The sequence below is a fragment of the Myxocyprinus asiaticus genome, chromosome 38 (assembly GCF_019703515.2).
Source record: "Myxocyprinus asiaticus isolate MX2 ecotype Aquarium Trade chromosome 38, UBuf_Myxa_2, whole genome shotgun sequence".
Lineage (NCBI taxonomy): Eukaryota > Metazoa > Chordata > Actinopteri > Cypriniformes > Catostomidae > Myxocyprinus > Myxocyprinus asiaticus.
The window spans coordinates 20176765-20190285 of NC_059381.1; the positions used below are offsets into that span (position 1 = coordinate 20176765).

Genomic DNA, 13521 nt, shown 5'->3' on the forward strand with positions numbered 1-13521 from the left:
TTTATTTACACGTGGCAAAAATATTATATATAATGTATAAATATATAATATAAACAAGTTTTTCATAAGATTTTGTAAGCCTAAATGTGAAAACTCTTGTGCCAGTGTGGGTACTGGAGCTGTTGCTATGGTTAAAGACAGTGGCCACGTGATGCTTTAATGGCCAGGTGTCGCGAACTGAACGTGAACTTTTAATTTACATGAAACTGAAGCTTAAACACATGAATTCCAAAATATAACAGAGGAATTTGTTCTACCAGACTCATATCCATAAAAAAAGCAACTTAAATCGGCTGTTTGGCAGCATTTAAATGACTGGCTGAAGACGACGGATGTAAAACAAGCAGACAGAAGTCATACTGTAGTAATATACACATCCAACAAATTGGACAGGATGCTCCACTAGTCATCCAACAACAAACTAGTACGTTTAATATTTTTAGCTGTGGTGGTTTTAAAGTGATGAATTAAAGATGCCACTTTTTGTAATGTTTAAGTGTGCTGACGGCATTTGGTGCATTTGCGTGTGGTTACTATCAGCGAATAAACTTGAAAAGTTGCATCTTAAATCATCCTCATTATTTAAAGCATTGCTTGTGTATATTCACCGCATTCAGCAATAAATGTCTATTTTAGTCATGATTGGACTTTAAATTGCCTGCTGTAAGCAATGTTCCTATTATTATGCATAGTCCAAAAGTTTATTAGTGAGGTGATGTGGACAGTATTTAGAGTCTGTTGCTGATTCTTTATGTTGGGATGTCTGACAGACAATGGAATGCTTTAATAAACTGATGCAGAAGAAAAAACTGTTGAATGCCATGAACTACATGTTGCGCACCCACAGTAATCTTACATGTACACTTTTGAATCACTCTGGTTACATTAGCACATCAATGTGCTCGGGATGCGCATAAGCGATGTTGTGCCCTAGATTGGAGCATCTCTTACTACCTCCTATTTTTGTGTGTGTGTTTATCAGTTTTCTTATTATAGGGCTGCCATTAGCATCCACATTTCCCCCAGAAATACATCCACTTAGATGTTCAATTGTTAAATGATATGCCTTTTTTGCATCAGTGCTGTTGCATAATAAGAAAATGTACAAATGATCGTAAAACCGTTTAAACGCGATTGTTTTCTAACTGTCAAAAACTCATACTGCAGCATCCCTACATTGAACATACTTTTTTATTTATCTGTGCATTAATTTGAACTGTTATTATGCATTGTGTAATGTGTTGTAATGAAACATCTACACACCTGTGAATCTACACACCTGAAGGCCGGTCTGACTCACTACTGTTCATTTAATGGGAGTTTACTAAAGATGTTGTCTATTAGAGGAGTAAAACAGCATGGAGGCTGAGTAGATATCACACAGCCATGTGCCAGAGTTAATGTACTGCAACCAGTTTGGAGATTTGAGTGTCTGCTACATAGGCAACGCAACCCATGAGGCATGGCGACACTGTGTCATTGCCACAGGCAGGCAGAGAACATAAATAAACTCTGGGTTGAGCTCAATTTTTCTAAGATTCCACTCACTCAGTTTAAGTCTAGACTAAAGACTCATCTATTTAGCCAGGCATACACCTAATTTATCCATCAACTCACAATTAGGCTGCTTTAGTTAGGTCTGCCGGAACCAGAAACTTTTATCATGATCTAGAAACCTGCAAAAAATGTATTGGCATCTATGCTAATATTATTCTATTTGTTTCCATGTCACAACCTTGGGATTCATAACCTCACCAAAATGACCTGCCGGTTGAACTGCGATGCACCTCACTGATCTCTGCCTGCATCACCTTGGTCTAATGATGGACTACACTCTTAAAATGGAATACATAGACTATCAATTAATTGCCAACAAAAGCCTTCATCAGCCAGCTAACAAAGGACAATGCATCACTATGAACTTCTGCAGTTAATCCAGGATGAACTTTAAAGTCATTAGTCATTAATCTTACATTTCATACAAAATCTTTGTTTAAACACTGGCCCTTAACACTTATGTCATATGTATTTTGTTGATTCATGTCTTTTATTTTGAAAAGTTTAGTTCCTGTTCCCTTGTCATGTGATTTCATGTTTTCCCTCCATGTTCATGTGTCATGTTTTCATTGGTTTATTGTTTAATTAGCTTGTTATCAGTTCTGTTTGTTCATTGGTTTATGGTCTCCCATGTCTTGTATTTAAGCCCTCATGTTTGACTTTTCTGGTTGTCAAGTATTGTATGTATGTGAATGTTGATGTAAGGTTGGTTCAAGTCAAGTCTGGCTTATAGTCAAGTCATAGTGAAGTTCGTTTTTATGTTTGTAGTTAGGGTTATAGGTTATCACGTTTGTAAATAAACTGCACTTGGGTTCTCTACACTTCATCGTCTTCATCATTGCCAGTGCCAGCAATGTTACAACTTAGTTTACTCATTTTAAACCATGACTTGCACTATATATAAGTAATATTGGCATTATATTCCTGATGTTAGCCAGAGGGGAACTAGCCCCCACAGTGAGCCTGGTTTCTACCAAGGTTATTTTTCTCCATTAATAAACATCTTATGGGATTTTGTGTTCCTTGCCACAGTTGCCTTCGGCTTGCTCACTGGTGTTCTAAATACAATTATGATTTATTTTTACACAATTTACAATCATTTAATCAAAATATGCAATGATGAATCTAAGACCTTATAGATATTACAGTTTCATTTTCTGTTAATTCATGATTTTCTGTAAAGCTGCTTTGAAACTGTGTATTTTGAAAGCGTAATACAAATAAAAATGACTTGACTTAAGATGATCCAGGCGTTCTGTTCTCAGGCCTAGAACTGAAACTGAACACTACAAGCGACAAGGGGAAACTGATCTTAGATCATAGACTCACCATTGACTGTGAGGTGAACCCAGCTGCCGTTGTGAAAGGTGTGGTATTGTTGCTCCAGCATCAGGACCTTGCACTCGTACCAGCCCTGGTCTTCCGATCGAACCCTTTCGATGCGTAGAGATGACTTGCCATGCAGGCTGGCTCGGCCTGTGGGGTTCAGATACAAAACAAAAACAGATACACAAAACACATGAGAGAGATTGTAGCAAACAATTGTAGTGAACACACCCAGCAGTTACATATTAATTATGTAAATCGCTTAAATATGTCAGTCTAAAAAATTCAAATGATTAAGGAATAGTTCAACCATATAATAAAAAAAGTTGCTTTTGTTATTATTTACTCACCCTCATGTTGTTCCAGACCTATATGTTGTTTTTTTCCATGGAACACAAAAGTAGAATTTTTCGTTACGTAACTCCATAAAACTTGCCATAAAAGCACAGTTCACAGTGACCAGATGCTGTCAAGCTCCAAAAGGACAAAAAAACATAAGTATCATAAAATTAGTCCATACTTATTGTGCCCTGTATTCCAAGACTATTGAAGCCATACAATAGCTTTGTGTGAAGAAATAGACTGAAAATGTCACTATTCAATGTGTCACTCTTCCCCCAAAGCTGATGGACAAGTCGTATGGACTACTTTTAAGTGCTTTTATGATGTTTTTGCCCTTTTTGGAGCTTGACAGCCCCAGGCCACTCTGAACAGTTGTTGAATGGCAAGAGCATTGCAACGATTCTTCAAAAATTATTATTTTGGGTTGCCTATTCCTTTCATTTTTATTCTAATCTGGTATTCTAATAATACAAATATAATACAAGACAGATGACCTCTATCATTAAACAGGCTGTTTTTGCTTCTGTACCTTTATGACTTCTATATATAAAAGAACTCTGTTATAATTGGTTAACCCCTTTGCATGTGAAATGAGTAACAACAAGTTGCTGAATACTGAATAGACATATGTTTATGTGCTGATAGTTCAGACATCTTAAAAATGACAATATCTAAATAGCCTATTTTTGCAGCTATGATTCCACATATGGTCCTGGACTTTGCGTTGTGAATGTTACAGTATGCTGCATTGTAGATTCTATTTTAAAAGAGCAAGGAAATTCCTGTTTTCCTTGATATAGTTCAGTTATTTAACACTTTCAGTTAATGTTAAAGCAAAGTCCTTTGGTACAGCAAACAAATGAGCCAGAGGCTCCATTACACACTTAATTTCTTCAAGGAAATTAAATGCAAATGTTTATCTTCACTCTTGAAATGATGCACACAGCCCAGGTGCTCCACTCATGACTGTGTTGTTTTGGTCACAGTGGCATCAGGTCCAGGGGCCGTGAAGGCCGAAGTGAGGGCTAACACGGACCACAGTCATTTCTAACACTCCTGTGAGCAACATGGAGAAACACATATCTCTAACCGTGCCAGACATGGGTAAATCCATCATGACACTCAATGGTATAGCTGGATGGGTTGCCTGCAAGGCAAAAAACAGCCCGAGACCTATTCCAGCCTTATGTCATACAAACTATTGCCTGATTTTATTTATAAACTGGTTCGTATGTGTACATTTTTCACAGTTTTTAATTAGGGATGTGCAAATCTAAATGTTTTTCAAATCAACTATTCGGTGGGTTGCCTAAATGACTAGTTGACTAATCTGTATTAAGGAAGCTCTGCATAATTAAGCTAATTTCGGATTCACCTGATCTCAATCGGCTGCATTTCTTAGGCCACATTTAAATAAAATATTAGCGCTATCAGTCTTAATTTTTTTTAATTGCAATTAATCGCATTATTTTTCATAGGTAATCGCGATTAATTGCAGATTTTGACATTTTACTCTATACATACTTATTTTCCTGTCAAAATGCACTTATTTTTTTCTTAGGAGAGAAAACAAAAAAATATGTAACAATATAATGATTTATTTTATTTATTTATTTATTGGGGATTTTTCTCCCCTTTTCTCCTCAATTTGGAATGCCCAGTTCCCAATGCGCTCTAAGTCCTCGTGGTGGCGTAGTGACTCGCCTCAATCCGGGTGGCGGAGGACGAATCTCAGTTGCCTCCGCGTCTGAGACCGTTGTAGGATATTAGATGCAGAAGAAGAATTGCAGCAATATGACTTGGATCTAGGAAAACCCAACCTTTTAGTCCTGGAATTCCTCAATGTGATAAATTAAAAGAATCTGTCGACTAAGGCATCAAGGAGCCTAGCTGACGCTCACATCTGGCCAATAAAACTATCAAAAGAGACTTGTCCAAATAGCGCATGACTTGAGAACCTCATGCTTCTGAAGAAATGCCCCCACATTCAATGGTTCTGGCCTGACACTGCTATTAAGACCATCTCTGCAAAGAGGCCCCTGGGTGCAGAGGTCACAAGCAATAAAAGACAGAGGACACATTCCCTTGAACTCCCGGGAAAGACTCAATACACACTCTGTTTTGTCCTCCTAAATTATAATGAACAAAACAACGCCAATTCTATGACTCTTTATTCTGGACGATAATTAGTCATGAGATCTTCATGAGATCCTCATTATTCTGCAAACAGCAGCTAAAAGGGAATCCATGAACATTGTACTTCTTAATGTACAGAATTTAGAATGTTAACCCTCTAAAATGTACAGAATGCATTTAGATCCTCAGTGTACACAATACCTAGCCTTGCTAGATAATTCTGAAAATTACTTTGACCTGTGATTAATTTTATAACTGACAAATTAATGATTATAGCCGATGTACCTTTTAAAATATGTGTAGTGATTTGTAATCACTTCTAACTAACAAATCGATGATTATAATCTTTAATCTTGTATGACTCATCTCATTCTACTAAGAATGGTAACTAATCAAGGCTTAACTTGTTAAAATACTATGACAATCAGGTTTCTTATAACGTGTAATGTTTTATCCATGTATAAACCAATGAATTAAACAGTATGATTTGTAACCAGGGATTTTCATGTTTTGATCATAACCAAGTCGAGTCCAAGACATCGACGGAACGAACTTTCTTCGAACGCCAAAGAACCAAGCAACACAAGGAAACGCAACGCATGGAATCACAATGACACGCAAGTACATCTCCAGACTTTTGCTCAAAGTGCTGGTGTATTAGTTAAATACGGTAATACAATTGCAAATCGATGTAGACTCAAAGAAGGAAAAATGGTTCTTAAGGCATTGTCAACAGACTCCATGAAGTTCATTTACTCTGTATTGATCATTTATTTCACATTCTGTCACTACTCACCAACCTGTTTCATGTTTTATGTGTTAGATTAGTTTATGTTTACAATAGCAATAAAGTTTGTCTGTATTCAAAGATAATTTGACTGTGGTATATTTTGATAAATAATCTCATCCCTGTTTTTAAAAGATTTCGCTTCAAAGCTATACCTAAATATGTGTAATATTATTTTCAATAAGCCATGAGAATAATATTACTCCAATAAGAGAATTAATCATAATTCCCTTATTAAAGCTAATTCCTTACAATAGAAATTGTGAGCAGATACAACGAGAAGTTATTTGTCATTTATCTAATTTATAATGGTTGTCGAATGCAACTAATTCCATTATAAATTTCCTTACATAATAATGTAGAATAAGAACAGTTTAATTTAATTCCTAGCTCACACATACTGTTTCCCTACATGTAATGGTGGGGGTACACGGGCACTTTAACCCATCCCGTGTACATTTCTACTACCAAAATTCCCTACACCGTCAATCCCTACACTTTATCATGTGGCTTGTTGAGCGCGTTACCGCAGAGATGTTGCGCGTGTGGAAGCTCACACTATTCTCCACGGCATCCACGCACAACTCACCACGTGCCCCACTGAGAGCGAAAACCACACATTATAATGACCACGAGGAGGTTAACCTAACGTGACTCTACCCCCACCAACCGGGCCTATTGGTTGCTTAGGAAGCCTGACTGGAGTCACTCAGCACGCCCTGCATTTGAACTTGCGACTCCAGCTGTGGTAGTCAACATCTTTACTTGCTGAGCTACCCAGGCCCCCAATATAATACTTTATTAACAATTTCCCAACAAAACCTTCCACAGTATAAAAATGCACTAAAATAGCACATATTCATTGCAATGCGCATTAAATCTCTTAATCTCTCATCCTCCACAGTCTGGGGCTATCCGCTTTGCTACAGTAATCGTGAAGACGTATTCATGATTCGCATCAACGCTTGCAAAAAACGTCTGCCGTGCTTCTGTGGTAAATAAATTGCGCCTTACACAGGCTGCAAAGTACTTGATTTCTTTCACAAGTCCCTTCTGGGCTTATTTTTTTACAACAGATAGCATTAAGAGGTCCTTTCCCCATCATTTGATCACTCACATTGCTGTTGTGTGTGTGTTTTGTTGTGTGTGCATCAGTGTAACAACTCCGGGCAGACACATTGCCAAGGATCCGCCCTTTTCTGGCCAGTGAATATGTTGGTTAATGCTTTATTAACGGTAAATGCATTAATCGCAATTAAGAAAAATGAATGAGAGGGGCAGCAGGACTTAGATTGGCACAATCCATTAAAACTGCTGAGAATGCATGATAGAGTTGTGGAGTGCTTGTCTTGTGTGTGGGGAGGCAGCTCTTCCCTTACAATCTTTCTTTATATGATTGTCAACTGGTGGACTGTTGACTCGTCCACCGGGGAAAGCCCTGGTGCTCCCTTTCGCCAGCCAGTCCCTGCTTTGTGTCTTTGAGGGTCAATCAGAGAAAGGTATTTACATATTTTTCTCTGCAATCTGGCAACAGCACTGAACAGATGGCAGGAAACGATATCAGAGATATAACTAGACAGAAGATAAGGACATTACATTTTTTCAATAAAAACGTGACTCTGAAAGGTACCTGTTATGTACCCACAGTGTCTAACATAAAACTATTACACTTAATTAAGTGAATTTAGTGAATCTAATCTGTAATTGATTAGTAAATATGTATGTGAATCTGTCATTGTATTTCTAAGTGGCCCCAAAAGCATGAACATGTGTATGTATGTGTGTACAGTAGACATTTCACAGTATGGCACTGATTCAAAGATTCTAAAGACCTAAAAATGCCTTTAGTTGAATGGGTGTGTGCAACCTACTTGCATGTGTGGCTGTCTGCGCAATTAGTCTTAGTAAATCACTTCCAATACGGTCACAAAGCGCATTTACAATTTGTCCATGAAGAAAACACACAATATGCATCCTCTCTCTAATAACGCCACATACCTGATGGAAATTGATGCTGCTCTAAGCTGGTCCTTTCAGGAAAGAATGACAGGACTAGTAGCAGGCTGCCCCAATAGAGAGCTAAACACTGTAGAACTGCAGGTGTTCCTTTTGTTTCTAAACAGTTTTGATTCAGAACTTTATAGCTTTCAATATGTACACACTTGTGTACACTGAACATGTTTCTGAATGGCAAACCTACAGTAGTTCTCACAATCACAGACAACTTCAAAACTATTTCATATCAGTCGCAATTGTCAAAAGAACACCAGCATCAACAAACCTGTGAGGCCACAGATCAATAGAGATGGAGACACAGAGGAAAATGATAGCGGTCAAGCGTCTGGCCTATTTTTACAGCCGTGAGAGAGTGTTAAGGGTTCAGCAAAAACAACATGACACACAACGTAGGTTAAGGATTGTCCTCAGGTAGTGACACTCTGAAGGTCAGTACAGTACGACAGCATGAAAATGCCTCTCCTACTTTTGTTTTATTTCCGTTTTCCTATCTTGCTCTCCAGAAGGCCTTGGTGCCCAGACAATCAATGCCCTAACAGACTGCGTTTTGTATGAGGGTACTTTTAAAGGAAACTATTTTAGACTGCTTTAGTCACCAAAGTCACTATATTGTCATGTGTAATGATCTAGAAAACAAATTAAACTGAGCTTTAGTTTAGAGATTACAAAATGAATATTTAATAAATCAACCGTAAAAAATAAATAAAATGTTGTTTTTGTAACAAGGTAAAAGGGAAAGGAGGCGGTGAGAATCGGCTTAACAACATAAATCATTTAATGATTAACTTAAACAAAAAGACAAACATAAACACATACAGGGCAGCTGCCGCCTCTGGTCGCCTTTATCCCTCTCGGACTTGATCAGCCTGATTAGGGGCCGGGTGTGCAGCATCACTGCCCGGCCCAGCCCTCTGCCCTGCCACAATTTTTTTTTTTATTTCCTGTTTTTTTCTTACAAAGCATTGAATCTGCTACAAAAAGATTGAGGTTATTTTAAAGCATTTCCTCTCTATTTTCCATCACTGAATAAAACAGTAACTATCAGATATGTGCCATCTCTATCTATTCAGCCATAAAAGTGGCCTCTTTATCATCTCCCATTCACATACTTGCACAAAGGCCCATTAAAGGGGATTCATATAGAGTCATTTGGTGACAAGCAGGCTTTTTGTGGTGGGCAACTGACTAGAGTCAGACTAGGCCCGTCTGAATAGGCACTTATTACAGTAGGGGAGTCGTGTCCGGGTCTCACGCACTAAGACACAGGGCTAGTGTAGCCAATCTGAGTGGAGCCATTAGTTTGGAGGATGCAGTGCTCATTATGGGGCCAAAGGTTGTTGGAAATATGGTGCTATATGGAGATCTTGTGTATACAGGTCATAGAAGCACACAAGCTCTCTCTGCCACAATGATTAATTATGCTCAGTAGAACACTGACAGCTAGAGACATTGGTGCTTCCTACTGTAAGTGATAATCATATTATGCACAACAGCAAGGGTTGGGCACCAGGCTTTTTAACTCACTTAACCAGCAAGATTCTTTGGTCAACCAGCTTCACCAGAAAGATTATGCTGGTTGAACAATGTTGTGGGTGAAAATCATGATTATTCTGGTCCACCAAACCAGTACTAACCAGCATAAACCAGCCTTGGAAATTGATGCTGGTCTAAGCTGTCTCCTTTAAGTTTTCCACATTTGTATGCAACACTGAATCTTAAATATGGAATGTAGTTCTTAATAAAGTTTTCAGAGTTTTGAATATTTTAATCTGTTTAAATAAACACAGCTCAGCACTGCACAATGTATTAAAATCACTATTGGAAATTCAGCTATGGATTCAGAATGAGAGAAACGAAGATAGAAAAAAAGCCTTTCCAATCTCATTACCATTCACTGTGAGTGAGAGACATTAAAACTGCATATCCTGCCCCCAGCCATGTCTAATAAACTATCACAGTTTCTTTGCTTTTATAAATCTGACATGCTCTTAAATTATGCCCTCTCTGTCTCGGCTCCTTATCAATGATGTGATTTCCAATCTCAATTAGGAAGAAACGATCATATATGATCTGCCTCGCTCTCGTACTCCTCCCCACCCCAAAAGCTCTTTCATGTGTTTGGCTAATGCTCTGTTCTGGAGATCAGCACCTCCTCCACCTGTCCATAGATCTGGACCACCAGCTTTCTTCAAACTGGCCTACACATTTCAAATTCATAATCTGTTGCCACGGGCTGGCTCTTGCCCTGTAATAAAGCAACCTGCCGCTATGAGTGAGATTAAATAATGTGTTGAGGTTTTCAAATATTTTTAGTTTATCTGGAGTAAATATTGTGTAAAATAAGCATTCCTTTAATTCGAGCCATTAAAAAAACTCTTATTGGTCTACCAATAATTCTGACCATATTCGACAAAGTTATAAATGCTAATGTGTTTTCGTTATCCATGTACAACTACGCAAGTAATAACATGTAAGTGATGTGTTTCCATTTTGAGTGGGCAAGTGGGATTGGATTAGGGCTGCAACTAACGATTATTTTGATAATCGGCTAATCTAACGATTATTAGGACGATTAATTGACTATTCAGGCAATTATTGCAACTATCAATCAACTATCAACAAGACAATTCAGCTTGTGCCAAGAGTTAAGAGGTTAAATTAATCATGTGCTAACTAACAATAAAGAGAAAAGGATGGAAGCATCTTTTAAAAAAAACGAGCTGTAGTGCTCTAGCGTGTCATCATTAGAGCTTCACATAATCTCATGCTTCGTCAAATGAGATCAAACAACTATTCAACAACAAAATATTTTGTTGATAATGTCGACTAATCGTTTCAGCCCTAGATTGGATCTCAACCCAATCACACTGTATTGGAATGCAAGGTGTAAATGCAACCAAACTAAAAAAATGTGTCTCAATTTCAGTGGGTCAACCATATGGCTAAAGCACCTGCAACAACACACTGTATGTGAAAAAAATAAATAAAAACACTGTCCTCTTTACATGTATGTGGTTATAACAAAGGACAACCAGTTATATCCACAAAAGGCATTTTTCAATAGTGTCATTGAGGCTTTTCCACTGGATCATGAACATGATGAGTTTGTTTAATGTGAAAAGGAACTTTCCACTCTAAACCATTCCACGTTTAAAACGAGACTTAAAATAGGGTAATTATGGGAGAATTCCACTTGTTGTGATTAAACAGTCCCGGCATCGTTCAGAGACTGTTTTATCTGTTGCAGGCTGCAGCTAATCAACTCGAGGAAAAACAGCCATTTATTTTTCACTAATTTCATGTGAAATTTCACAGTTTGGAATTGCAATAATTGGGAAGAAGCGTTTTCAACAGTATTTTTCTCATAAACAAAACAAATTGTGTTTTAATGCATTTTAATGTGCATATCGGTGCATGAAAATAGCTTAATTCATGTGAAAAGAAAAAATTATCATTCACCCTCTGGGTTCAATTTAACTATGCCTAAAATTCACCAATGCAAATACTGCCTGAACAAAAATATGTTTAAAAGTGATGTTAAATGTGTGCTTTTCCTTTGAAAAGCTTTATAACAGTGCTTGCAAAGCAGAAATGTACTGATCTTTCTCCATTCTGGTTAGGGTTTCTTCTAAGTCCCAAACCCAAATATAACATTTCTGCAATTAATTCAGCCTGAACTGCTCAACATACAGATTCAATGCAAAATTGTTTTTGAAATTTTGTGAACAAGTTCAGCCTTAGGCATTCTTATCTTGGGATTTGTTAACTTTATACTTTTTAAGAAGTTAAAAATGTAATCTACCACTAGCATTCAGTATTCAAAATGAAACTGACAGTGACATCATCATAACATTTGCATACCAAATTGCAATTGGTCTTCTTTCTTGTTTCCTTCTATCTGTTTACATACTGAATTGTGATTGGTCTCGTCTTGCATGTGTTTATTGACTGTGTTATTTCTTGTGTGCAGCAAACTGAAAACAACACACACTGCTTTCATGATAATGGCAAAGTGCCTCTAATGCAGCATTTCACTTATGCAGAACCAGTACTAAAACTTCAACACTAGTCTTTTGCTGTCTTGCAAGCACAGGTATTTCCTTCAGGAAATGCATGTCTAGTTAATCTTACCACATGATAAAACACAGTTTAGAAAATATTTAATATTATTTACAGTATGTCCAGGACGGGGTACAAACATGCTTCAGTATTTCATGTGTCTGATTGTGCTAATAAACAAATTGTGCACAAAAATATTTTTCTGCTTTACAGAGATCAGAGTTGTGAGTGTCTGTCTTTGTGTGTGTTTGTGTGAATGATGTAATACAGTGGAGAGGAAATCTGAGCTCACCGGCGTACTCTGGGTCCACATGGGGAGGGTAGAAGCGGAAGTTGATGAAGAAGGGGATGGGCACTCCGAACTTGAACCACTCCACCACGTAGGGCTGCCCGTTGAGTGGGTGGGCCACGTCACATCCCAGAATCACGGTCTCCCCAGCACGGGCTGTCACAAACTGGGGCTCCTCTCTGACTCCGTGGGCACCTGGAAGAACAAACCGACTTTTATTAGCAATCACCCACACAGGATTGTCCAAACCACACATTTTAATTTCCCTGGGAAGCATTGATTCGTAAGATGACTGATTTTGGCTGAAACTAGCCCTGCATCAGAATATGCGTAATGCATACTTCCCTGCTACACAGTATGCAAAAAGCGATTTGTCAAATGAGCAGGATGTCTAAATACTCAGTATTCATGAAACGGTAGGCGAACAATACCAAGATTCTGAAGTGCAATGAGTGGACTCTATGCTATCCCATGAGGCCACATACGTAAGTGCTTTAGGTAACACATTTTTCCTTTGTGGTTGAATTGCACTTGTTTAAAAACACCCAAGTAACCTGTTTCTGCAGTTGTTGTATGTCATATGTCAAAGAAGAAACAGGTCAAAGGACAATGGCAACAGAGCAGATGCAGTACAGAATGTTCAGGATTGTATTTAAACTGCACTCCTGCATACCTACAGAACATATTCTTTCAATCAATGGTCGAGAAGCAAGTTCTTAATTGAAATCATCAGCACATACTATGAAAGGACTATGAAGGGAATTCAGATGCAGCCTAGATTTTAGTTAGTGGATCCACAACATCACTAAGACACCAGGCTATGTGCTCCACTACAGCACTGATCATAAATTCAATTCTGCATAAATTAACTCTACATCTGGATATCCTGCTATTCTAACTATTTCACTAATCAATATACACACACTGATTCAGTCTCTATTCACTTTGACCCAAAACTGAGGTTTAAGCTTTGCTGTTTAAAGCAAAACTGAGATATGTAAAAGAGTGA

The 13521-nt window shown here is 37.9% G+C and overlaps 1 protein-coding gene across 1 annotated transcript in view; it reads right to left on the reverse strand.

Annotated features, from left to right (window-relative positions):
- igsf9bb (immunoglobulin superfamily, member 9Bb) overlaps positions 1–13521 on the reverse strand; it is a 203608-nt gene that overhangs the window by 128398 nt on the left and 61689 nt on the right. Inside the window, exons 2-3 of the mRNA XM_051678379.1 lie at positions 12516–12707; positions 2887–3033 (exon numbers count right to left, since the gene is read on the reverse strand). Coding sequence (XP_051534339.1) covers positions 2887–3033; positions 12516–12707 — 339 coding nt within the window. The remainder of the gene's footprint in view (positions 1–2886; positions 3034–12515; positions 12708–13521) is intronic.